At 55.6% G+C, this 26,501-nt stretch overlaps 1 protein-coding gene across 3 annotated transcripts in view; it reads right to left on the bottom strand.

Moving 5' to 3' along the window:
• The window catches only part of LARP4B (La ribonucleoprotein domain family member 4B), an 86,299-nt gene continuing 61,115 nt past the window's right edge, over window positions 1,318-26,501 (bottom strand). Inside the window, exons 6-18 of one of the 3 annotated variants that reach the window (XM_021065070.1) lie at window positions 24,520-24,598; window positions 22,997-23,133; window positions 20,771-20,874; window positions 18,541-18,651; window positions 17,340-17,393; window positions 17,047-17,256; window positions 13,772-13,878; window positions 13,073-13,324; window positions 10,549-10,594; window positions 7,833-7,997; window positions 5,597-5,715; window positions 5,406-5,514; window positions 1,318-4,646 (exon numbers count right to left, since the gene is read on the bottom strand). In XM_021065070.1, coding sequence (XP_020920729.1) covers window positions 4,374-4,646; window positions 5,406-5,514; window positions 5,597-5,715; window positions 7,833-7,997; window positions 10,549-10,594; window positions 13,073-13,324; window positions 13,772-13,878; window positions 17,047-17,256; window positions 17,340-17,393; window positions 18,541-18,651; window positions 20,771-20,874; window positions 22,997-23,133; window positions 24,520-24,598 — 1,766 coding nt within the window. In that variant the 3' untranslated portion in view covers window positions 1,318-4,373. Of the gene's footprint in view, window positions 4,647-5,405; window positions 5,515-5,596; window positions 5,716-7,832; window positions 7,998-10,548; window positions 10,595-13,072; window positions 13,325-13,771; window positions 13,879-17,046; window positions 17,257-17,339; window positions 17,394-18,540; window positions 18,652-20,770; window positions 20,875-22,996; window positions 23,134-24,519; window positions 24,599-26,501 lie in introns of those variants that run through there. The other 2 variants (XM_013980371.2, XM_013980372.2) reach the window with 2 other exon arrangements.

Raw genomic sequence — 26,501 nt, 5'->3', positions numbered from 1 at the left:
CTCAGACTTGAAACCATGTTGCTGGGAATTCTTCATGTTCACCTCCCCGAGCTTGGCCGGGGGCCGGGGGGGCTCCGAGGGGCACAGGGCAGAACCGGGCTGCTGCTCACAGCAGGGCATGCCCATCAGTCTCTGGGACACTTCCACTCTTGGGGGGCTTATTGGATCCTGCAAAATGGGCAGGAATGGCCACGTGTACTCGGTTCAAAGACAAACTCGCAGGGTTCAGTGAGATTACGTTTGGCCCCAGTATCCCCATCTGGGCCACGGGACGTCGTGGGGCTGGGGTTTGAAGGAAAATACTTCCGCCACGCAGAAGTCGTTCTGTGTGCTGGCAACGCACAACAACGAACAGGGAAAGTTCCATCTAGAATCGCATGGAGATACGAAGAACACAGAGATTTAACAGACAGGCACCCAAGCCACACGGCATCCCTGAGGAAGCTGGGAAGACTTGGAAACGCGACACCATTGAGACCCAGGGCTCCAACGCTTTGCTCAATGTTTCCTCAGAAACGAGGGCGCGCTGGCGTGAGGCCGGCAGACGGGGAACGAGGCCCTGCCCTGTGCCACCAGACCCGCCGGCGGCCAGAGGGCGGAGCAGGAAGGGCAGCAACTCCTGCCGGCGGCGGCGGGCGGGTCCACGCGGAGCAGGGAGGGTGCCGCTAGGAGAGGCGGATGGACGGGGGGCGGCAGGGCACAGGGCCACCCGAGCCAGAGGTGCCGGGGCCAGGGCTCCACGTCTGGACTGAGACCGAGCAGCAGAGGAAAGGAGGGTCGAGGGGCCCGCTGGCCGCGCAGAGTGGACGCGGCACCGGCATGGGCTTCGCCGGGTCTCTCGGGCAGCGACCGCGGGGCTGGAAGCCAGGAACCCGGAGGGGCTGCCTCCCGCCGCGGTGAGAGGGGCCAGAGGGGCTGGACAGGGCGGAGGGAGGGCCGGACGCGTGCGGGGGTTAGAGCCCTGGGGGGGACCCGCGCCTGGTCTGGACGCCACAGCCACCGCCACCGCAGGTGACTTCACGGGATGTCTCCCGAGACATGGGCACTTAACACGAGAAACAGGGGAGCCTGACACACGGGTACTTAGTCTGCTGGTAAACCTTGGATGCAATGAACTGTTTGCTCAGGGGGCCTGTCTCCCCAGCGCCCGCCCAGGAGGCTTAAAATCAGGCCTGGGGAAAGGCCTCCCGCCGCGGAGGAGGAGGCGGGAGCCTGGGTCTCAGCCTGATGACACAGACGGGAACAGACGGAGTATTATTTTTGGAAAAGATGCATCCTTAAAGAAAACTTTAATTAAAAAAATCAAAAGAAAACCTGAACAGTGCCTAAATCTTTATTTTTCATAACCTACATTTTTTCAAATTAGACATTTTTACACTGAATGACACAAAGGAAACTTAAATTACCAATAAGTTTACACATAAGCTTGATTCCAGTCTTAATGAAAGAAGAACAAAAACAGAAGCCCCCCCAAGGGGCTGCGGCTGCAGGCTCTCCTCTGGGCTGATTGTCTGCTGCCTCGGGCACAGGTGACAGGCCGCGAGGTCCAGGCCCTGGGACAGCCCAGCGGTGGCCGTGGCCGATACAGACCTGAGGCCCCAAGCCAGTCCCCACCTGTGCGGCCAGACCCGACCCACACGGCGGCGTGTCAGGCTTCCTGCCCGGCCAGCGTCGAGTGGCAACGCGGTTACAGGAGGCCGGATCGGTCACCCCAAGGCCAACTCCTGAACAGCAACTACGCTGCTTGAAATTCATGTCTGCTGAAACAGGCTGGATTCTCATCCTTTATCTCCAAACCCTAAGGATCATCACACGATTGTACAGGTTAAAATGCCGCTGTCACTGCCCTCTCTCCGACTCTGCACCTCGAGGGGAGGCTGGGGGAAGGCAGGCCACACACGAGGCGCGGGCGCGGGCCACGCTGCTCTCCGTGCACCTCCTGTGCACGGGACATCATGGGGGAAGGGCACACAGCTACTCGGCATCGGCAACTCCGCTTACTTACAAATTAGAAAGGATGCCACAGAGACCCCATAAGAGTGAAACCTCGACCCCTGCTGCCACGGGCGCGGCTGGGGAGCCGTGACCCTTGCACGCCTGGCCCGCCACGTGCTGCTGTCACAGGGACCACAACCATCCCGTCCGCACACACAGCTCTGCACACCCACCTCCAGGGAAGGGCTCTGTCCTCATGAAAAGCCAGTGTCTGGGCTGCAAGGGGTTTGGGACTTGGGGGTGACGATGGGTGACAACATTCGCTCCTCCTCTGGCAAAGACTGCCACACCCAGGGAACTCCTAGGGCTCAGAGCTGGCCTTCCCAACTCTGTACAGTGCTCTTTCGTTTGGGTGGGAACAGTCCATTATTTCTGATTTTTTAGGCAGCAATCTCACCACCACCAAGAAATAAACCCCTCTGATCCTTGTATGGGCATCTGCAAGTATGAGCACTGTGTGGGTGTCTGGGTATTTGAATAAAGATGCTGCTCTGAAGGAGATGGGCCCGTTCACCTCGGCAGGCAAATCACGCTTAGCTATTTGTGATTTTAAGGAGATTATTATTTACTTTCACTTGAGGACCCCGCCAGCTTCCACTTTCTAGATTATACCTCGAAAACCCTTTCACATTAGCTGTGATTAGTACATATTTACATCCTTTTAAGAGCATGAAAACATTCAAAGGTTTTAATGACTTTCCATCTCCCTTTCGCAGCAGCAAAGAGGCAGAATCAGTTGAACACACCAGTACAAGAAAAAAGGAAAAAACCCCAACAAATTAAAATAATACTCAAACCACAACATTGAGTTTATCTACATCCCGCTCAATAGCAACATTTACAATATATCGATTTTTATCAGACTCTTCTCTTTAGGGTACCTTTTTAATATGTTCTGACTATTTACAACTGTACAAGCAGAGCACACACTCCCAAGGGCACCCATTTAATACAGTATCGACTATCGGCATTTACAGAATTTTTCAACAATCTGAAAAAGGATCAGCTGGGTGCGATCTTGCAGGTATATTACAAACCCGACTGCGCGTTCCTGCACCACGTGCACGTGCTCAGTGACACCAGCGACAGCAGGCCCCACGGAGCCGAGGAACTGAAATCACTCCCGACAACCGGGGCCGGGCTCACGAACTCTAAGCTGTCTTATACAAAAGTTAAGGCAAAGTCATTTTCAAGTTTAAATAAAATTCAAGTCTTTAAATATTGGATGGAAATAATCTTAAAAAAAAAACAAAAAACCTCAGTCTTGTTAAATAACATTTGTGGAATAAACTGCATGGTTACATGTAGCAGGAAATATTCTCATTTTAATGTCTGCTGCTTGGAATAACTAAAGAAACAATTGAGGCATCTTAAAAGAAAGAACTGATGTCTGACTTTAGTATCAACTGCGAGCTTGAGCGCGGTGTCCTGGAGAGCGGCACGTCCCGAGGGGCTGGAGACCCTGTGTCAGGGTGACGACAGCGCCCTCGCTCCTCCGCCACCAGAGGCCACACACACCTGCTCTCCGTTACGGAGCGGCTGGACCGCGTGCGCCGAGGGTCAAGAGCAGGCGGCTCCCAGGGGTTGGGCTCCGCGTCCTCCCGCCAGCTCTTGGGAGCAAAGCATCAGGGGACAACTTTGCAGTAACATGTCGGAGGGAACAAAGTTGATGTTTTCGTTTGAGTTCTATTCACAATGTGCTTTGAGTCTATCCTACCTACAGCCACTTGAGACTGGAGTGAGAAGCTGGTCACTTGCTGGCAGGCCACCGGGGCTCTCAGTGCTCTCTGCAGGGTCACTCTGCCCAGGAGACCCAAACCCGGCTGTCCCCAGAGGATGCCAGAACCACCTGGCAGGCCAGCGGGTGGCGCGGCCGGCCTCGCCCCGCGTCCCTCCCCGGGCTACACTTACAGCCCCGTTGTGCCCCCACCCCGCCCCGTCCTCGGCCTCACCCGGCAGCCTGGACGCCTTAGAGATACGCACTTGCTAACCAGTTAGTTTTAAAAAATCAAGTAGCACAGTTCCGCTTAATTTAGAAAAACTCACTATATATATAGCTTGCATTCATAGCCACATGGAGGCTTAATAAAAAATATCAATTTGTTAGGATAAATGCATTTTCTATCCTGAAAAAAATCAGACTTATGCATCACCTCCAGTTAAGCACCAACCTAAAATAAGGTTTATATTAATTAAATCCTGAAAAATAGATTTTTTTCAAGAGGGGGAAATCCGACTCAGAGAAGAAAAGTAACGTGCAGGCACCTCGTGGGCCTCGTCTGCACTGCCAGCTCCTAACCCGCAGCTCACTCCGTCCCGAGCAGACAGCGCTCCCTGTGGCCACCTCAGCTCCTCGCAGCCCGCCCAGACCTCGGCGCTCACTGAGGGGACCTGGGAGGGGGGCTCTGGTCTCTGTGTGGCCGCCGCCCCGGGGCGGGGGGCGAGGGCCGGCGGCCCAGCGGCCTCCTCTGGTCTTTGGCTGGTCCCGGGCTGGACCTGGGGGCGGGGGGCTCTCTCTCGGCGAGCTTCCTCTCATCCTTCCCGCAAGCGACGGCGTGGGGCTTCTGTTCTTTCTGGGGCTGCAGCACGGAAGACGGGGGCTCTCTACTCGTCCTCTGGCAGATCTCGGCGTAGCTGGGTTTCCGCAGCTCCTGGGGAACAGACACAGCTCTGGATTATGTGACAACGGCGGGAGGAAAGTTCCCGCGGGGGGGAGGTCAGACACCTTCTCAAGCACTTTCAGAAGCAGGGGGACGTGAAAAGAAAAGGCCCCGACACGTCAACAGCTGAGCTGGCCCCGCAACACGGCTTTCCGCCTTGCACACACAGATGAACCCCAAAAGGCATGGAGATGCCGAGTGCCACCGGCCTTGGCCTTTAGGCGCTACGGAGCCACAAACGGCCCGAAAGGAGGCAGAGACGCCAGCGGCGTGTGCTCTCCTGCGGGAGACGAGAGCCGTCTCTACAGCCAGCGTGTGCACACTGCGAACCAGGCAGAGCTGGGGTGTGGGTTCAGGGAGGCAGACCTGAGGACCGTACAGTCAGCAGGGTTTTCAGGAAGTGACAGTAGGAAGAGTAAGTGACAGAAGAGCCATTTACTCCAACTCACCTCCATCAACCATCTGACACTTCAAAGTAATTTAACCTACAAAAAAGTTCTCTTTGAAGATTCAACCGAGCCGACAGGAAGGGTTTAACTCCCAGATGGAAACCATCAAACCCACCCAAGACCAAACAGAGAACACCACAAATCCTAACAGAAAGATCTGGATTCGCCCCGAGCGGCGCAGAAAGCAAGGGGGTGCGGCAGCGCCTGGCTCTGGGGTGCGCTCCGCCGAAGTGAACCCTTCCAGGGCAGGAGCCAACCGCGTGGCCGCGGGCCGAGGCCCCCGAGCTGCCCGGGCACGTACCGTGGCGCCGCCGTTCACCTGCACAGATTTACTGGCGGTTGTGCTCAGCGCAGGAGGAGGTCTGTCCACACTCGGGGTTTCCCGCTGTCTCTCCACCACCTCGGGGTCCCTGCAAAGACGCGGCACGTGAACGTCCCGGCCCCGCGGGCAGCCCCGGAGCGCAGACCAGGACCCGGGCGCTGGGCACTCACTCGGGCGGCCGGGCGGGCGAGGGGGCGCGCTCGCAGGCTGCGGTCAGGGCGCAGGTCGCCGGGGGCTCTCGGGAGGGCGCCGCGGGCTGCGTGTTCGTGCTCGCATCGGCATTCAGGCTCTGCAAAGCATCAGAGCGGATCAGCAGGGAGGGCGCCCTCGGATCTGCCACAGGCTCTGAAGGAAACACACCACCCACGGGGCGGCCCTACAGCGGGGGACCCAGAGCGGCGCTCAGCGCCGGGCCTCCCCGCCTCGGGCGGAGGTCAGACCGCAGTCCGGCGCCTTCTTCCCTCTGCGCCCAGCACAGGCGTCTCGAGCCCTTTCCGCGCCGGGCGGCTACCAGGCATCCTTCCGCACCGGACAAGACCCAGCCACCCGAGCGGCTGCGAGCCGCCAGCGCCCGGGCCTGGCACAGCCTCCTCGGAGGGAGGAGCGGGAGCTGCAGCCCCAGGGCGCGCCCTGGGCCGGCGGCCAGGCTGCTTCCCAGCCCCCGCCCCACCCACCGTGGCCGGGGGACCGGGAGGAGACGGGCTGAGGCCGCCGAGGAGGCTGCTCCGCCGCACGGCCGAGGCCGAGCCCTGGAAGACGCGGCCCCAGCCGTGACCGCTCAGCAGGCAGCGGGCACGTAAGGAACCGGATGTGGGACGGGGGGCGAAGGGCTGGCTGGCTTCTCAAAACCTCCCTTTTCAAAGCAGAGGAACAGTTGAGAAGAGCTTCTGGAGGGACGGAGGAGAGAACAGCGCCCCGGCCCTGGGGGTGACAATACCGCCGCCTGAAGACCTGCATGCCCCCTTTGCTCGGGGCTGCTCTCCTCTCCATCAAAGCTCGGGCCCAGGGCTGTGGGGTCCCACCCCCCCGCCCACCCCCAGCCAGGCCTGCAGCCCCACACGGCTGCCCGGGGCCCCCGAGAAGTGGGGACACGGACCTCCACCTGGAACCAGGCTGGCTTGTACAGGAGCAATTCTTTCTTCCAGATAAATTTTACACAAACTCACGACGTGAGAAAGAATAAAACAATTTTTAAAAAGCTGGCTGAGGAGCTCCCGTCGTGGTGCAGTGGTTAACGAATCCAACTAGGAACCGTGAGGCTGCGGGTTCGGTCCCTGCCCTTGTTCAGTGGGTTAACGATCTGGCGTTGCCGTGAGCTGTGGTGTAGGTTGCAGATGCGGCTCAGATCCCGCGTTGCTGCGGCTCTGGCCTACGCTGGCAGCTACAGCTCCGATTCGACCCCTAGCCTGGGAACCTCCACATGCTGCGGGAGCGGCCCAAGAAATGGCAAAAAGACGAAAAAAAAAAAAAGCTGGCTGAGAAATGGTGTGGCAGCCGGCAGGCTCGGGGAGGACTAGACCCGGGCTCCTCTGGCAGCACCAACCCTCCACTGTCGCCCCGCGGGCACTGGTAACACAGAAAGCCCTGGCAGGAGAAATGCACCAGCCACGCCAAATTTACCATGTGCTGGTTACTCTCCCACACAGAATCTTGGAATCCTTGCAACCACGAAGGTTAAAACGGGAGCAGTAACCACAGGCCACTGGAAGACAACTACACGCCTGGCCTGCGAATCCCACCGAGAGCCGGCCTGGCACTGAGGGGCTTCGGGGAGGCGCCGCAGGGTAGTGCCCTTCCAGTCCAGGAGCCGGGGGTTCTGGCTCTTCAGATCTGGGGGTAGGATGTCAGGTGCTGGAGGGGGCGGTGGGGCAGGGTTCCAACCGGGGAAAGACACAGCCAGGCTGAGAGCTCGGCAGGGCACCTGGACGAAGGCCTCCAGCCACCTCTGCCCAGGTGCCTGGGGGCCCCAGGAGCCAGGAACGCTGGTCTGCAGTGGGCGAAGCCCCCTGCACTTGTCAACTGCGGCAGAAGCAGCAGGGGAGCTTGAAACCGACACCTGCTCCTGTGTGAGCTCCGCGGTGGGGCGGACACCACCCGCCTGGCAGCCTGGAGGTCACACAGCCACCAGCGTCACAGCTAAGTGGCGACTCAGGTAGGTTACTAGAAAGGTGGTGTTTCTGGTAGGAGGATTTTGCTTTTTCTTTCTGCTGCCCTGTAAAATACGACTCCTGACGAGCAAGAGGAACACGGCCCCCTGGGTCTCGGGCGAGCACAGCAGCACGGGCTTCCCGCTGACCCCACCAGGCAGAGCCTGGGTGGCCTCTGCAACCCTCCCCCTCCGAGAGCCTCTTCCACCCGCGAGAAGCACGTGTGTGGCAGGTGCCAGGCTGGGGATGTGACCCTTACCCTTTCTTTGGCTGGCCCTGCGAGCAAGCCGGGCAGCCGGTTCTCAAACGAGTCCTCCGTCTTCAAGTGCCCCGCCGCCCCAGGCAGCGGGGGGAAGCTGGACAGCCCGAGTTCAAAGCTCGGGGACGGAGGCCTGGGCGGCGTTGGAGACTGAGTCTGACTCCTCTGAAAGAGAAGGACACTGTGAGGGCGCCTGGCGGAGGGGCAGGGCCGTGCTCAGAAACACAGCGGCCAAGGGAGGCCCAGCCTCGGCCCGCATCTCCTCACGCCCACCCCTGGCCGGAAAGATGGACAACCAATACAACCGCGTGACGCCTGCCACCTCTCCAAGGTCCCTGCCAGCAAGTCCGACCACAAGAGCAGAGCTGCAAAGACAAAAACTTCACGGCGGCTGCTGGCCACTACCAAACACACCGTCAAGAGCCTCAGGCAGCAATGGGGACCCAGGAGGCCCAGCCCAGGGACAGGCGTGGGGCAGGGAGCCGAGCCTCACCGCCAAAAGCTCGTGGCTGTCACCGTGCTGTGTGTTCTGTGTGGTGAAGGACAACGTGGAAACGGAAGCCACTCTCGCACTTCCGCACAACTCAGGGAAGAAACCTTACAGAGATTTCCACCAAAAAGAGAAGCAGCGGAACCAAAAGGGGGAGGGGCTTCCCTTACCTAAAAACCAACGTAGTAGTGAAAGCCCTCATATTTTTCCTCAGGAGGTAAAAGCATGGTATTTGGTAAGAGATTCCTATCGCATTCCCTGACTTCAAGAGTAGACTCAGCATAATCATAGCTAAGTCTAATTTATAAGCCCAGGACCTCAAGAGAAAGGCAGTGGTGCGCGGTATTCGGCCACTCGTAGTCAACCCGCTAGAAGCCCCTGCGGAGTTTCCAGCTCCCTGGTTGAAAGAGACCAGAGAGAGTTTACATGTGGGTAGAACATAGGTATTTAACTTGAACGTGCGCTACCTGGACTGGCAACAACGCCCTCGTGGGGCTCACATGACTTGAAACGGCCGACGGTTCCCAGAAATTTACACCAGCGGAAAGATTATCCCTATGGAGCTAAAATCTAGAGAAAATCTGCTGGAATCCAAGTGAGGGCGGGTTAAGGGTGAAAAAGGATCCAAGCTGCCCACAAGCCCGCCACGTCTCTCTGGGCCTCCTGCCTGGGTGTCTCCTGAAGGGCAGCCTGCGGGCTCAGGGCACAAGGCCGCACGGGGAGCTGCGTGGCTGCAGCAAGCACCGCAATTCACACGCTACCATCTCAAACATAAGGCAGTTTCCAGGCCAGGGATCAAACCTGCACCACAGCAGCGACTTGAGCCGCTGCAGTGACAACACTGGATCCTTAACCTACTGTGCCACAAGGGAACTCCTCAGAGCAGCTCTGAGAGGCTTTAAACATCTGCATGTTTCTGAGGTGAAGCCAGCTTTGCAGGAGAGAAGCATCACTAGGAAGAAAGGGCTGACCAAAACTGACTAAGTCTCAACTTGGAGGGACAAAAAAGGCAGAGTTTAACATGTCAGGGTCGGAACAGCCTCAGGCGAGGCACAAAGGCCACCCCTGGTCCCGTGGGCCTGGTCGGGCCATCTGCTCACATTCCACGACCCGCCTCCACGTTTCTCAGGCCCTCACGAGGCCCAGGGCAGCAACAGGCCTTCCCGGTACACACACCGGCCCCCGCGGCGGGCAGCTGAGTGTCTCCCGGTGTGAGCTCGCAGACAAGGACGCAGGGCGGCACGGAAATGGCAGTGGGTCAGGTTCACCCTTGTGGTGAGGCAGTGGCCGGGGGAGTGACACCTGTAAGGTAACTCGTATCTCAAGAGATAGTCAGATGCCCGTCTTGTTCATCCCGATGTTACAGAAATTCACTCAGTCCAATGAGAACCAAACGATATAAACCGCCTCACCAAAGGGTTTACCGAAAACTACACCCAACTCACCAATATGGTGAAAACAAGGGTGTTCCCTCACCAGCAATCTGCACTCTCTGAGTTCTAGGCAAGTAAACTCGGAAGGACACACATACTCAAGGACTCGGGGTCCAGACCAAGAACTTCTCAGGGTCGGTACCAGCCCCCGAGTGCGGAGCCCCCGCCAAGCCCAGGTCTCCAGGCGCACTGCCACGCTCCCAGGTGCGCCCCCCCCCCCCCGAGCCCCGCATAGCGCGCGCCACGTCTCAGGTACCCGCCACTCGGGACCACCACCACCCGTACCTGGGGGGGCCCTGGCCCGACGTCACACCCAGCACAAGGCAACGACGCGTCCTACAGTCCTACAGAGTCGGCTCTCGAGTGAGAAACACCGAGCTAAGCCCGCGTGGGAGAAGTTGATTCTGCTGCCCAGACTCATGACTCCAGTGATTTCAAAGTACCCCACGGGTTCCCCACACAGAAGGGACTCGCCGGGCCACGTGCGGACAGTTCCTCAGGAAGGCCACTCCTTCCTCCTCTTTATTTCTAGGCTTTTTAGGGCCGTCCCCTCGGCATATGGAGGTTTCCAGGCGAGGGGCTGAATCAGAGCCGCAGCTGCCGGCCTCCACCCCAGCCACAGCAACACAGGATCCTTAACCCACCAAGTGAGGCCAGGGATCGAACCCACATCCTCACGGATACTAGTAGGGTTTGTGACCGGCCGAGCCACAACAGGAACCCCCTCTGCTTGTTTAGCATCAGTGAGGCTGGAAAGGCTTGTGAAAGGGGCCCCGGCCCAGGGCCTACTCACTGTGAACTTCTCCTCGCGCTTCTTCCGGTAACCGAAGGAGTTCTTCCTAGAGGAGAGGAAGCAAAGGGCGGTCAGCCTTCCCACCTGAGACACGCCGCAGAGCGCAGAGCGCCTCTAGGACTGCCACCTTCACGGACGCCTTGTGGTCCTAAACACCAACCCTAAGGCGCAAAACAAGTGAAACCACTCTGGTGGGACTGCGGCAGAGTCTCGGGAGGCCAAGAAAAGAAAACACCACCGGAAAGGGTTTTCCACTTAGAAGCTCTGCTGCAATACGGATACCTGAGTATCCGTTCCAGTGGCGTGGTGAGGTGTGCAAAATCTGACACCGGGCCAACTGTCTGAAAACTGTCTGAAAAGGGAACTCCATCGATGTGCCACCAGAAGGGGAAGATGCTCTTGCCCTCAGCGTCAGGCCGCCGCACCCAGGGGCCTCCACAGCCCAGAGCCCCAGCGCTTTCCACACCGCTGTCAGCTCAGGCTCCAAGGCCCCCAGGGCCCAGCGTCAGAGCTGCAGGCATTGGCACGTCCCACACGCCACAGCTCTCGCCGCAGAAACACGGCACCTACGGGGGGGGGCACTAGGACACCCCCGCTGCCCTGCGTGGGTTTCTGGCCTAGATTCAGCATGAGTTCCAAGGTACAATGTTTATGTAGGTATCCTCTGTCATTTCAGCTGAATGCAAAGACAGCCTGAGGGCTGTACTATACTAGCTAGAAAAGGACTGAGAAATAACCTTGACTCTCTCCTTTCTTTCACAGGAGGCCGACCACAGTCTTGGCCACGATGCCTAAGGAATCGGAGTGACCAGCCCAGCGCGCTGACTCCCGGGCCAGGCAGGGACCCTGTGGATCCTGGAGCCAAGCCGCACCCTCCCACAGAAACGGTCCTGCCTTTGGCTCCCGCTAGGTAGACGGCAAGAGCCTAGGGATGCGAGCCCCACGTGAACGGGGCCCTGAGCCACAGAGACGGCAAGGCCACTCCGGTCTGCTGTAGTGCCTCCCTGCCCTCGGTACGTACCCCTGGCCTGTGGGGGGGTCCCTGGACTCGGGGGTGCTCTGCATCGGGACTGCAGGGGGCCAGGCAGCATGCCGACCACCTCCGCGTCACATGGCAATCAGGGTGTTCCTGAAAGCCAGGTGCAGGCTAGCCCCCTGGGAGCAGAACTCCAAGTGACCTATTTGCTATAAATTGCGTCTGGAGGCAGAAAGGACTGGAAGGATGGAGTTAGCAGCTCCTGAGGAGGAAGCCAGGGCTCTGCCTGGATGAGAAACCTAGAGACACCAGGACTCAGTGTGGTGACAAGGAGACCCTGGAGGAGGCTGGTGGAAGGGACGCTGTAAGATGCCTGTGCTGAAGCTGAGTGAAGAGGCGGCATCCAGCCCCATCCGCCCAGGCTCACGGCAGTGACGTGTGGTGCTGAGGCTGGCCTGCCAATCCTTACCTACAGTGCTGCTTGGCAGGCGGGCCAGCCCTTTCCCGCCCCGGAGGGGTCTTGAGGGGTCTTGGTCCCACCCGGGAGGCCTAAGGAGATGAAGCCTCCACCCCGTGGTGCTGGTGCCGGCATCGCACAAGGGGTGTGTGCCCAGTCCGGGGAGCAGACGGGCAGCCCACAGCCTCAGCTGCAAGGCTACAGGGGCTACAACGCCCCAAAGCACGGTCCTAACTCAGGAGACCAGCAGGTGCTGGGTCTGTGACCCAGCGAGGGCCACCAGGGACCACCTGACCTGCTGCCAGCCCGGTTCTGCTTCCTGGGTCCTCAGCTCTGAACCCTCTCTGGAGACCAAAGACCACAAGGACTCCCTGGCCAGCTTCTCCCGCTGGCCCTGGTCCTGATGCGCCTCGGCTGAGCCCTTCCCTCTCCTGACACGTCCCCAGTGCAGGTCAGTCCTTTGCGGGGAGCACGACTCCCTGCTGGGGGCATGGAGGTCTGCACGTGTCACACATGGGGGTGGACGTTCCTGCCATTGTCAGAAGCTGGACTGCTGTGGGAGGGCCGTGGGACTGCGGGGACAGAGGCGCTGTGCTGGTCAGCAGGACCTGGGACCCTGCGGTGCCGAGGATGGCAGGCACGGAACCTCCCTGGGCGTGGCCCGTGGGCATCACTTACACAGAACAGCTCTCGTTTATAAATAAATTCAGTGTGAATGGAACTTACTCTGGTCTGCTGGCTACTCAACTCACTCTCTGTCCACCGTGTGACACGTGGCCAGAGGACTACAGGCTCACGGAAAGGGGGTCTGGTCACGTGTGCACACCACGACTGTGACCTGACGCGGCTCTGGACAGCCTTAGTGCTCCCCGAACAGTGTCATTTGACCCAAACTTGGGACCTGGCAGGGGTGTGCTCGAAAAATAACCTGAGTAATTACGTAAAACCTTTGAGGGTTATAGCCTCCCATGTGATTTTCCGCAATGGACTTGACAGTAACAGTTGCAAAACACACCCGGAGCAGTGGGGTTCGACACTGCCAGCACTCTGGAAGTACACAGCACCTGTCCCGCCAGCACTGCAACACTCACCTTCCTCTCCCTAAGCCGGGAGGGGACTCGAGGCTGCTCTGCTCCACTCGCCCCGGCCCCACCTCTCTCTTGGCGAAGGCTGCAGGGGTCTGGATCCGCGCTCTGGGCTGGCTCGCCTGCCGCGTCTGCGGGCTCCGCACTCCGTTGATCAGCCGCTCGGCGGTGAAGTTAAATATGGAGGGGCTCTCTAGGAGCCCCGGGCCTCTCTCCGCACTGGGGATGGCCTGGCGCAGGTGAGATTTACTGGGGTTCCTGCAGTTAGAATGTTTGGATGTGTTCAGGTCTGAAACCATCGCAGCATTACAAAACCAGTGCTTTCTACTTAGGAAAAACATAAAATGTTATTTAAAACTGCTGACCCATATAATGTGTCTGATAATCTAAACAAAGTGTCAGTGCTGGGCTTGGCTGTGTGACCCAGGCCCCAGGTACAAGCAGGCCCTGAAGCCTTTGTTTCAAGGGGTTCACCCCAGGGAGGCCCCACAGCAGGCACCGCCCGGAGGCTGACTCCATGCTTCCAGGCGTCTACCTGCCGCCCACCTGCAAGGGACATCACTGAGGGTCCATCTGCCCTCGTGAGCACAGGCATAGCGCTGCACGCGGCCCCGTGACCCACACGCACGCTGAGAATTACTGAGGTTTAACATCTGAAAGCAAACAATGTGGCGGCGACCTCTTATTCCAAACCCTGGAACTTGCCTGCTTCTCGGCGGGTACTGTCTGAGCGAAGCCAGAGGAGACGCCGCAGGTTTGAAGGTTGGAGACGTGAACCCGTTTATAAATCCAGTATTGGGGAAAGGCGTTACCTAGACTCGTTAAAAACAGACAGACCTCAGGTCGGTTACGGCTGGTCACTTAGGTTCCACCTGGGATGGTCCCCGTGGCGGGGAGCCCTGGGGAGGGTTAGGGTCAGGGGCACTCGGGAGGGTCACTGCCTACGGCCAAGACCTCACAGGAGCCCCACGGAAGCCGCCGTCCGTGGGAGGGAAGCGTGTGCCCATGACTCCAGCTGCTCTGGGCACAGGCTGGGCATGTTCCCACACACTGTCCTGAGTCCCACCCCCTGCGACTGACAGCAAGTCAGCGACCCCTCTTCATTGCTGATGACCTGAATGAAATCCATCCAGTTCTCCATCTCAGGGACAGTTAGGGTTCTGTTTCAGAAGCACAGCCTTGAGCATGCCGTTTTTACCCAGAGCATTTAATAACTACTTCCAAGTCACCATTTAAGGTGACAGACTTCACACAAACAGACTGACACACACATAAGAAGAAGACTAAACGGGGCTTACAGTTCCCTTAAAAGACACATTCCTAAATATAACCTTAAAATATTAAAAAGATTAAGTACAGAATTTTAAATATCAGCTATTTAAAAAACATAAATGTAGACAAAAATAAAACAAAACTTGGTAATGAACCAGTTCTGTGTCTAAAAAGATGAAAAGAGTGATCACTCCTGTGCTCCGGATTCTAAACACAAGGCTTCAAATACTTTCCGTGGAGACGCCACTGGAGGTTCGGCTCCACCAAGCCCTCCCACCCCAGCCTGTTTGGGAGGGTGGGGGGTGGGCGTGGGGGGCAAAGACACAAAGCCCGGCAAGGCCTCTTAACCAGAGCTGACTGAAAGCTGTAACAGGACGACGCGACAGCTTAGGACCAAACAAAAAGGAGAAGTAGATTCACAAAAGGGAAGTGCTGGGGGGCAGGACGCAGGTACGGCCGTGTTAGGACCCCCGAAGCTCTTCGGAGAAACGGTCACATACTGAGAAACACCTCAGTGGAACCAGAACTAGAGTCTGAAGACTGTACACCACGGAGAGAGGAGCTGGACTAATCATTTCATCTCCGCAATTTCACATGTAAAACCCTGGAATTTAATTTCGCTCAGGAGTTTAAAAACAAATGACTGCTATCACAGTCATTTCACACAACCTGCTGAGAACCCATGGGGCCTTCTTTCCCTCCTGCACGAAAGGCTGCGGGGTGTTTAGCGCAGAGGACAAAGGACAAGGAAGACGCCGGCCATCCGGAGAACAAGCGTGGCGCGAGCCCTGGGGACCCGGCTCCCCTTGGAGACTTCCTCCCTCACAAGACAGGAACGTGGCAGGCGGCAGGCTTCCCAGATGCAGCGCGTCTCCCCTCCGTGAGGATTCGCTCAGAGGGGATGGCCGCAGGCCCGCGTGCTCACCGTGTCCCCCTGCGCGGTGGCTCTGGGCTTCTGTCCCTCCCCCCGTCCTCACGCCTCAGGACTCGTTCAAGGGCCTGTGCAGCGGGGCCTGACGGCTCGCCCACCTCGCCTCCCCGCCGCTGCCACAGACATGCTCAGAGCTTCATGTGACGTCGCCTGCTTGAGCAGTGTCACCCCCGGGCTGTGCTCTCTGGGCCTGAGCGGCACCAGGCCCCCAGGGGCCCCAGCGCCCTGTCCCCTCGCTCTCCTTCTTCAGTCGTCACCCTCTTCCTAGTGCAAGTGGTGACGCTCCACAGGCGGGGGCCTGGCTCACTGCCCCAGGACCTGAGTGCCTCCCAGCCGATGGGACCCCCACCCCGCCCGTCTCACGCACAGGGTCCCCAGCTGCCCCTTCAGAGTCGCTCGCTCAGCTCCTGCCGTCCAACCACAACCTTCACCCGCTCTGCACTCCACAGAGCAGCCCTGGGCCTCGCACCCCAAGCATCAAACCCAGGCCGGTTCCCAGACACGGCCTGTCGGTCACCCTAACGCCCACAGCAGCTCGGCTGGAGAACAGTGCCCGGACTCCTTACATAGCCAGGAATTCCAACCCTGGCCTTAACACAAGCCAGAATCCATAGAAAGTAATCATGCCACCCAACTCTGGGGCTGGAGTGAGAAACGAAGCTTCTAAGACAGTCCAGGCAGACCTCAGAGACACCGCGGGCCCCGTTCCAGACCACGGCAAAAAAGGGAGGCACGTGAACTTTTTGGTTTCCCAGTGCACATAAAAACGGTTTTCACTCTTCTACTCTAGCAGGGGTGCGGTAGTGGCCTATCTTTTAAAAACGGCGTACACACCTGCATTAGAAAATCTTGTGCTGCTAAACGTGCTCACCACCCTCTGGATCGTCAGGGAGCCCAGCAGTGGCGCCAGAGACCGTTGGCGCCAGAGCTCCGCAGCCAACGGCCGCTAACGAGAAGCCAGAGGGCTGAGCCTGAGGAGCCCGTTGTGGCTCACCAGGCTAAGTGTCCGTGAGGATACAGGTTTGACCCCTGGCCTTGCTCAGTGGGGTAAGGATGTGGCATCACCACAAGCTGTGGCGCAGGTCACAGACAGGCTCAGTTCCAGCCTTGCTGTGGCTATGGCGCAGGCTGGCAGCTGCAGCTCCAACTCAACCCCGGCCTGGGAACTGCCATATGCCACAGGGACAGCCGTGAAAAGGAAAAAAAGACAAGAAAAAAGAAAAAGCCTGAAATAGGTGAGATTAACCAAACAGTGACACAGAGACACAACGTGAGCAAATACTGCTGGAAAAACGGCACCAACAGACTTGCTCAATGCAGGGCTGCCAAAAGCCTTCGATTTGTTTGAAAACAAACAAACAAACAAGCGAAAAACGAGCATCTGCAAAGCTCAATGAGATGAGGCATGCCCGCGTGTCCTCTCACTGTCCCCGACTGCGAGACGCTATGCGAGCACCCTCTCCTCTTGGAAGTGTCTGCCGTGCCGTGTCCTCTGCGCTCAGAGGCCCCGGCTCTGCCAGCGCTCGGCCTCCCACCGAGGTCACTAGGGCGCCACTGCTCAGGACAGGAAATGCCAGGCAGGAGAGAGGCGCACTGGGCAAAAGCCTGGGACCAGGTTATTTAAAAGCTGTTTCCACGGCACAGCTCGTGTTCCCCTCCCACAGAACCACAGAGCAAAGCCGTGAAGCAGGCGGACGGCGTGCAGACCCCTCCTCCCAAGTCGCCGGCGTCTCCCCCGGGGCTCTCGCCACAGGGCCCAGGTGTAGACGGGACTCACCAAGGGCGGGTCCAGATAGCTGTGCGTTGCTGACCACGTCTGGGGGGCGATCAGGCTGTACAGAGGAAACGGCTGCTGGGGGCTGTAGACGGGAGGGAAGTAAAAGGAGGCCGTGTAACGCTGCTGCGCATAGAGGCTCATGTCCAGAGGTCTAAAGCCATTCTTTGGCAAAAATGTGTTTATAGCGATTGCCTTTGCCTTTATCCGCGCCTGCAGGAAAGCATGACAGCGGCTGTTAGAACACTTACGAATACTCACTGGCAAGCAAAGTAAAACCGGGGGTCTTGCGTTACCTTAATTGGTTTTCCTTGAAAGGTTTTGACTTCTTCTCGCAGATACCTGTAAGCCTGCGGGCAAAGGCATCCATAAGACCACAGTGTTAATCTTAGAAAGAAGATGAACGGACAGTTGATTCACGGGACCTGACTAAGGAATTACATCCTTCAAGTGTGGCGGACAGTACCTAGGAACAACGATTCTCCACTTTTTTGGGGTCCCAGATTCCCTAAAAGATCCTGATCAGAGCTATGGAGCCCCTATCCAAAATTTTCATTCATGTTATAAATTGACGCTACCTCAGTAAAAAGGGGGAAGAAAAGGCAAACATTCTCATGAACGATACTTGTATACGATTTTGTAAGGACTAGTAGAAACCATAAAAGCGCCCCACAGAGCGACGGTTAAGAATCTTTACCTGGGAAAACAACCCCAGTGTGAACTTGGAATTGAACAGTGTGGCAGAGAAGGACCAGGACTGCAACATTCCATCCAAAGTCATCGTTTATGACGCTGCCTATTCTCCCAATTCTCCTATGTTACTCTGAAGGCTCTGGACCCTCTGACCCAACCTCAGCCCCCCACCTCCCCTCATAGGGGAGGGGGCTCGCACCTGTCCACGAAGAGGCTTTTGCTCTCCTCCCACCACCTTGCTCCTCCGAGGCCGTCTTTCCCTTTCTGTCCAATTAAAGCCCATCTTTCAAACTCTTGTTTCTCTCTTCTGAACCCCACAGCCGCCTTGCCCTGTAACCCCTCCCCTGTTTCCTCACGCAGGCTCACCTCTCCCCGAGTAAGGGCGGGGACCCACGGAGCTGCCCGACTCTCACGGGGCTCCTCAATGCCTTTTCCAGCAACTCGGGACAGAAGGTTGCCCACGGAGAGTTACAGTGGTGTTCAAATCTCCCAAACACTTTGCCAAATATTACAACCTTTCTCTGCACAGATAGAGGACAGACCCAGTTTTCCTAGGCTGCCCATCTTGGGGCTCCTTTGAAAACACGGCCTGTGCTTTCACACTGCTTCAAGACTGTCTGCACACACCTATTTAGGCTTCTGCGACCCGACTTCCCTGCGCTATAGAAACGTTCAAACCCAGCACTGCAAAGGGACAGCACTCCCCACGCCCACGTGTAGTCCAACGACAGACTAAGCGCAAGCACTGGTGAGCCCTGCCTGCCCAGGGGAGCGAGAGGGTGGGCTAGTGTAAACAGAGCGTACCTGTTGTGCGTCAGCTTCTGTTTCAAACGTAATAAACCAATTATCATTATAGGCAAATTCACAGTTTATAAATTTCGGTAAGTTATCTCCTTTAAATAGTGCTTCTACTTCCTACAGGAAACAGAAGTTAGAAATTAATTCTCCATCATGCTACCCTTTGCCCTCAGCAAGTACAAACGACACCACTCCAAAGGGCAGAGGCCAAGCGAGCAACCCGCAGACTGGGTCCAGCAGCCCGCTCTCAAAGTGGCCAGAAGGTCGGCGTGGCCTCCAGAATTAGGGTCTCTTTGCCCTAGGAAATACCTCCACAACCCACTGACAGCTTTCCTGACCCCAATAAACCACAAACCACATTAACATGAAAATGTTTAATTGTACCAGCAGGCTAGTAACGACAGCATTTGGAGAGAGAAAGGTCATTTAAGACATCTAGAAATCAGCTGGATTTGGCCTCCAGCCAAGATGGACCAGAGTTATCCTCCCATACGAAATAATAATAATAAAAGAAATATGTGCAACAAGGATGTTCAGACAGTAGGCCTCCGGCCGTGAGGACCACATCCTGGAGGCACAGGGACAGCCGAGCATGCAGCACCCATATGGTGCCCTTCTGGGTCCTGGGGGCGCAGCCTGAGCCGGAAAATGCTCCCAACTCTCAGGCCGGCGGCCAGGCACTCAGAGGGCACGGCCACGGCAGGGGATCGTCCTAGAGGGAGGCTGCTCTGCTCCCCCGACAAATGGTCCCCACGGATCGAGTGGCTTCCGAGTCACGTAACTGAACCTCAAAACAGGAAGAAGTACAAAAACACTCAGGACTGATAGAGTAAAATCCAAAATGCCTGGCATCCATTCAAATTCTGACAGGTGCACAGAGCAAAGTATGACTTCTTCTTCTTTTTTTTTTTTTTTGTCTTTTTGTTGTTGTTGTTGCTATTTCTTGGGCCGCTCCCGCGGCATATGGAGGTTCCCAGGCTAGGGGTTGAATTGGAGCTGTAGCCACCGGCCTACGCCAGAGCCACAGCAACGCGGGATCCGAGCCGCATCTGCGACCTACACCACAGCTCACGGCAACGCCGGATCGTTAACCCACTGAGCAAGGGCAGGGACCGAACCCACAACCTCATGGTTCCTAGTCGGATTCGTTAACCACTGCGCCACGACGGGAACTCCGCAAAGTATGACTTCTTATGAGAAACATGCACTAGTCAAATGAGACCCAGACACAATGAAGCAAGCATGTGGGCTCGAATCCAGCACAGGCCACAAGGCTGCTCTCGGTGCCCCGCCCACCATGAAAATACCTCTTTGGAAAAGTTATTTAGCATGAAAATATGTTGTCTCAACTTGTGGGTTTATTATTTTTCTTATTTATTTTTTTTCTTTGCAGTTTAGGGCCGCACCCACAGCATACGGAGGTTTCCAGGCTAGGGGTCGAATCAGAGCTGTAGCCGCCGGCCTCCACCACAGCCACAGCAACGCAGGATCCGAGCCGCGTCTGTGCCCTCCACCCCAGCTCATGGCAACGCTGGATCCTTAACCCACTAGGTGAAGCCAGAGATCAAATCCGCATTCTCATGGATACTAGTCTGGTTCATTACCTGCTGCACCATGAAGGGAACTCCTATTACTCTCATTTTAAATCTTTTTTTTTTTTTGTCTTTTTTTTTTTGTTGTTGTTGTTGTTGCTATTTCTTGGGCCGCTCCCACGGCATATGGAGGTTCCCAGGCTAGGGGTCCAATCGGAGCTGTTGACACCAGCCTACGCCAGAGCCACAGCAACGCGGGATCCGAGCCGCGTCTGCAACCTACACCACAGCTCACGGCAACGCCGGATCGTTAACCCACTGAGCAAGGGCAGGGACCGAATCCGCATCCTCATGGTTCCTAGTCAGATTCGTTAACCACTGCGCCACGACAGGAACTCCTACTCTCATTTTAAAGTGAACAAATAGTTAAACCGTTTTTAAATGTCTGAATATTGAAGTTACCATAAACCCTCTTTTTTTTTTTTTTTTTAGCATAAAATGTGTAATGGAATCTTGAGATCAAAAAGTTTGAGAACCACTCTTTACAAATGAATCACACTCTAATTATCAGAGTGAGTAAATCTTGGGAAGACAGTGTGACTGTGCATATTTAACCTTTAAAATACATTTTCCCCAAAAACTCAGAAGCAAGCAAAAAGCTGACAGAAAAAGCGTACGTATTCTTCAGAGAAGCCACGACTTACTTCTACAGGGGTGGATTCAGATATTTCACGTAGTATCACTATGCAACGATTCTGATTTGGCCTGACTTTTTCTCCCTTCTCATCCACCTGGACCAAAGGTAAGGCTGCAACGAGAAGAGAAATGGGTGACACACAAACAGTAAACTAAGCAAGCATCTGTACTCCACCACGACCTCATGCAGCTACACCGGCGGGACCTGTCAGAATGTCTCGCCGGACGTGTTCAAGAAAGCTGTATGCAGTGGGTGAGCCCCTAAAACCACCGAGCCACTCCTGCACATTCCATTTGCAGACTGAGGAACAGGGGGATTGGGGAAGTCCTGTAAGAACAACAGACGTAAGGCCATGCAAGAGGCTCCCCGCAGCTCAAGCAACTCAGAGGGGATTACAACGCCGTCGGTGACTTTCTCCCTTCTACAAGTCCCGTCTCCTTTTGTCGTTTCTGAACTCACGACAAGTTGCCAGGCACCCTTCCCTCCGCCTTCTCTAATGACGGATCTTACCCAACCCCGGGCCACCATCCAAACAAGGGCCCGTGCTGCCAGCACGGGGACAGGCCGGCTTTCTACCTTATCTCCTTTCTGGCATCACTCTGAAATTCCCTCGCATGCAGCCTCAGCTCATCGCATAGCAGGATCCCAATCAGGGCTGAGACGTCCGCCACCACGGAGACAAACCTTACCAACCTCAGGAAGGGAAGCCCTAACTTTACTAGGGGTCCCACTAATCCTTAGAAGGTAAGAAAAGACTCCTACGAAAACGGTCATGCTAATAAACCAGACAACTGACCCAAAACAGAAACACCCCTTACACGCCACACAGGGCACCAAAGCTCTGCCGGCAGGTGCAATCTATGGGGACACTCAGGGCCCACAGGGTTTCTGGAGAACCCTTTCAAAGTTCCAAAGAAAAAACAATACGATTCTCTAGCACAGACTCCTCTGCACACTTAAGAGTCCTTCCAATTCAAGCTATGAAGCCAGCGGTTCTTTGATACCAAAACGAAAGACACTATAACACAAGAAACTACAGACCAATATTCTTTGTGAACATTGATAAAAAGTTCCTATCAAAACTTGCCAAAATGAATCTAATAATATATAAAAATAAGAATATATGATGCAAGTGGATTTTTCTCAGGAATGCAAGGTTGGTTTACCAGCGGAAAATTAAACAATGTAATTCACCATGTTAACAGACTGAAAAACAAAAAGCCACACAACGAGCTCCCAGATGCAGAAGCCAGCATTCATTCCTGATGAAAATTCTCAGCAAACTAGGAATGGAAGGGAAACCTCCCTACAAAAACCCACTGTCCAGCATTGTTCTCACCAGGAGATGGGACAGGCAAGGATGCGGACTCTCTCACTTCCATTCAGCACAGCACTGGAGACTGAAGCCAGGGCAGTGAGGCAAGAAACGGAAACCACATGTGCCCAGACCAGGTGCAGGAAGGGAAGCTTTACATGAGCAGACAAGCTGAGCTTTACGTAGAAAATGGGCTCCAATTTTTGTAAAAAACAAGAATTGTGAGTTTAAAAGGCTGCAAATACACAAGATCAATATTCAAAAGTAAATTATACTTCTATATACTACACCAACCTAGAAACTGAAATGAAATTTAAGAAAGTGTCCAAATATGAAACTTTTAGTTATAAATCTGCTAAGATATGAAAGACCTGTACACTGAAAACTGCAAACCATTTCCAAGAGAAAAGTTTTTAAGACTTTTCTAAATAAAGAGAGATATTCCGTATACATGGGCCAGAAAACTCAATACTGTTTAATACAATGTCTATACTCTCCAAACAAATTTAAAGATTCAGTGCAAGCCCAATAAAAACACCATTTGAAAAACCAGAATGTCGATTCTGAAACGCGCGTGCAAGTGCAAAGCACTGGCAGAGCCAAAACACAGCTGGAGGTGCTTACTCTGAGACTTCCTATGAGGCCAATACTGTCTGGACAGGGCGGCGCTGGGGTCCACAGTCCCCAGTGAGAAACCCACACAGGAGGGAGCAATGATTCTGACCATGGCTCAAAGGGAGTTCGGTCACGGAGCCCCATCAACGCCACAGCGCCTCCCCAGACACCGGGACTGGCCAGAAAGGCCCGGGAGGTGAGGAAGGCTCCAGCTGCCACCAGGACCTTCGCATGAACGGCTCTGCGTGTCACCGCCACGCGGGCGAGGAAAACGCCATCGAGACTGTGGCTGCGGTCACTTACATCTCAGCACTTCGACAATCAGGTCCATGTCGGTGCTGAGCTTCTTGATGTGGTCCAGGTTGGCCACCGTGGTGATTGGCACGTACTGATCACTGTCCATCTGCGATATAAGGTACATGTCACTAGCAAGGTTCTCCCTGCAGAAAGAAGACAATCTCTCTCAATGACTTCTCTCACAGGAGACTTCCCACGAGCTGCGAGTGTGGTGTGGTAACGCTTTCGACGGGGGGGAGTTCAAACCCCACCTGCTATGTGCTGGCTCTCTGACTTAAGGGAAATTTTTTTTAAGACATCTGAGGAGGCAGAGAGAGCAAAGGTACGCTGCACTTTATACAATCCAATTAACCACCAGGCAGATCTTCTGAAAAGTGTAATTATAGTTATCTTTGCTCTAAAGAGTGCTGGGGTGGCCTATTAAATCATCACAAACACGACTTTTTAAAATAAGGAAACGTGGCTGAGAGAGTGAGAAAGCAAGAAAAATGTGAAAAGGCCAAGAAAGGCCAGTGCCCGGTGTTGGGGTCCCTGCGGTTCAGGTTGGAACACTTGTCACAGGGGCTGGGACGCCGACTCTCGGCCTCCCAGCCCCTTCCAGCAGCCAGGACGAAAGGCAGTCAAAGCAACCAAGACGACGCCCGCAGACTGGCGGTCAGGCAGACCCCAGACCAGCCGTGCCAGCGACGATGGTGAACACGGAAGTGGACAATGTGCCCCCAAAATCTCAGCACCAGACACGGCAGAACTCTGGGTCGCCCAGGTCCCAGAAAGAAGGCTCCACCAAGCCCTGCCGTGGGGTGGAGGCAGTGCCGCCTGCTCCTCTCGGTGGCCCCGCAGGCGCCGGAGCACAGAACAGGCGCCGTCAGGGGGCGGCAGCACACGGTCTCCGGAAAGGTGGTCATCCAGCAGCGCAAAGGTCTCCTGGCTTGTGACACGCGGACTGGGAGCAGGCCCAGGGCGCGGCCCCTCGCCGCACCTGCTCGCAGCCCTCCTGTCCCTCAGGCGGCCTCGGCCAAGACACCTGTGTGAGGTCTTGGGGCAGCCCAGGGAAAGCCGGTAGGAACTCCCCACAGGGCCTGCTGCGGTCATACTCAGAAGTATCCGGAACTAAACGCCACCTTCTAGATCCAGTTCTGCCACGTGAACCTTAGATGTTCTACTCTAGTTTTTAATAGAAAAGGGAGTATGCAGGGGAAAAAACCACCCTAAATACACAAGTAAAACAATTTTCTACAACAGCGTTTGGCGTATTTTGAGAAGAGGAAATTTGTCCTCAGGCTCTAGCCTGCGAGGAGAGTGTGAGGCTGGCCAACTAGGGCACCCCGCAGAGGCTGGTTCTCTGGCAGGGGGACGGGGAGGCAGGGATCCAACCTTCCAAGAGCGCAAGAGCGGCAGAAGCGATCAGGACAGACCTGGGGACACATGGGGGGACCGCCAGAGGCCCCCCTCCTCCTGACGGTGTTCAGACGCGCCTTCGCGTAAAGCACCTGAGATCTTAGGCGCTAGAAAGCCAGGCCCCTCCTTACCTAGACAAGCAGAATTCCAATGTTTTCTTAAGAACTTCTCGAGGGTCTTCCTGGCCTTCCGGCTGGGATTCATTTCCTCCTACATACACAGAAGCAATGGAAAGGTGGCTTAAAATTTACCAAGCAGATGACTCTGGACAGCAATTCTAATGTTTTCAATACACACAGATCCATCTATATTACGGATAGCGAATATAAGAAACATGCCGTTTTAAAAGGAAATCTAGGTAAAAACAAAACAAACCCCCCCTCCCCCAAACAAAAACACAGTTTCAAATAAGTAACCTGAGGAGATTTATTAGCAAAGTTTAGCAAGTGCTTTTTAATCACAAAATAAGTAGGAACTTATTTAATGCTTTGTCTCAATTCAAAAAGGATTTTCAGGTACCTAGAAGCACACAGGTACTAAAGCAATAATAAAATACGAAGCAAAGAATCAAAATATGAATTTCTCAGGGAGCTCCCATTGTGGCTCAGTGGGTTAAGAATCTGACACTGTCTCCGTGAGAATGCAGGTTCGACCCCTGGCCTCGCGCAGTGGGTTAAGGTGTTGCCACAAGCTGCAGCACAGGTCACAGATGCAGCTGCAACTCTGATTAGATCCCTGGCCTGGGAACTTTTGTATGCCACAGGTGAGGCCATAAAAAAGATAGAAAAAAGAGCAAGAAATAAAAATAATAATTTTTTAAGAGTTCCTGCTGTGGCACCGCGGGTCAAGGATCTGGCCCGTCTCTGTGGAGGTGCCAGGTCAATCCCCAGCCCAGCGCAGCAGGTTAAGGATACAGCACTGCTGCAACTGTGGTATAAGCCCCAGCTCCAGCTTAGATTCAATCCCTGGCCCAGGAACTTCCACATGCTTCAGGTGTGGCTGAAAATGGGAAAAAAAGAAACTTTCACACACTTCTATATAAATTTCCGTGGCATAATAACACATGCCGCATTCTTTAACAAGAGACACTTAGATTCTAAAAGTCAAAGACCATCAAAAAGCAAAGACAAGGAGGGATCATTTCAACAAGCAAGGACAGAGAGCTTGCGTCTGTTTTATATAAAGATCTTGAACAAAACCTGCCCTCTACTAGCAAAAAACAAAACAAACAAAAACAAAACCAATGGACTTCATGAGACTGAAACTGGAAATGGCCCTTGAAAGCACAATCTCATTTCATTCCTTCATCCAGCAAGGCCCCTCCTGAGCATCCATTTGAGCTCACACTTAACAGGGGCACCACCTCCTTCGGGCACTCTGGTTATGCTGCTCTCAGGAGAGGTCAACGTAGGCGGTAAACACAAGGTCAGGGAGACTGAGACCGGAGAGGGCGGGGCGGGAGCGTGGGGAGGGAGCCCATCCAGACATCCCCGAGGCGTCAAGGGCGGGGCGGGGAACGGCGACAGGGAAGGGGCCGACTCAGCGGACCAAGAGTTCAGGGCAGGAGACTGGGATGCGGGGGTGTCAGGGTACCGACGTGCTCTTCCCACAGCTCCGGTCTTCTCGGTCAGGAAGACACAGGCCAGATGGGGGCGTTACCAAAACGACAGCCTGATGGCCCCGGCACCACCCGCCAAGGGGTCTGCACCCCGGGGATAAGCACGCGGACCCTGGGCCCAGCTCTGCACCCCCACCCCCATTCTGGCCCTTCAGCTATGATCTTGGAGCCCCTAGAAGCAAACCTGCCAGACTCAGTCATACTGTAGATGTGAACAGGCTCTGGAAGGGGGACTCCAGCCATCCCCCAGCCACGGACCACAAGCAGCTCTGGGCGTCCCTCTGGGAAAGGCCCCCGTCAGCGCTCCTGCAGACAGGCCAGCCAATACTGAAGCAGCCTCGGGACCTCCTCCCTCCAGGCTGCTGGTCCACGAGCAGTCCTGCCCACCCAGAGTCCCATCCGGAGACCAGAGCGCCCAGGAAGCAGGCATTAGTCGCCAGCAGCCGCCTGTGCCCTCCCGTGCAGGCCCAGCAGCCACCCCAGGACCGGCCCCAA

This window comes from Sus scrofa, chromosome 10 (assembly GCF_000003025.6).
Source record: "Sus scrofa isolate TJ Tabasco breed Duroc chromosome 10, Sscrofa11.1, whole genome shotgun sequence".
In the NCBI taxonomy this organism is placed as follows: domain Eukaryota; kingdom Metazoa; phylum Chordata; class Mammalia; order Artiodactyla; family Suidae; genus Sus; species Sus scrofa.
The sequence above is the reverse complement of the archived record's forward strand: the minus strand, read 5'-3'. Positions and strand labels throughout refer to the sequence as shown.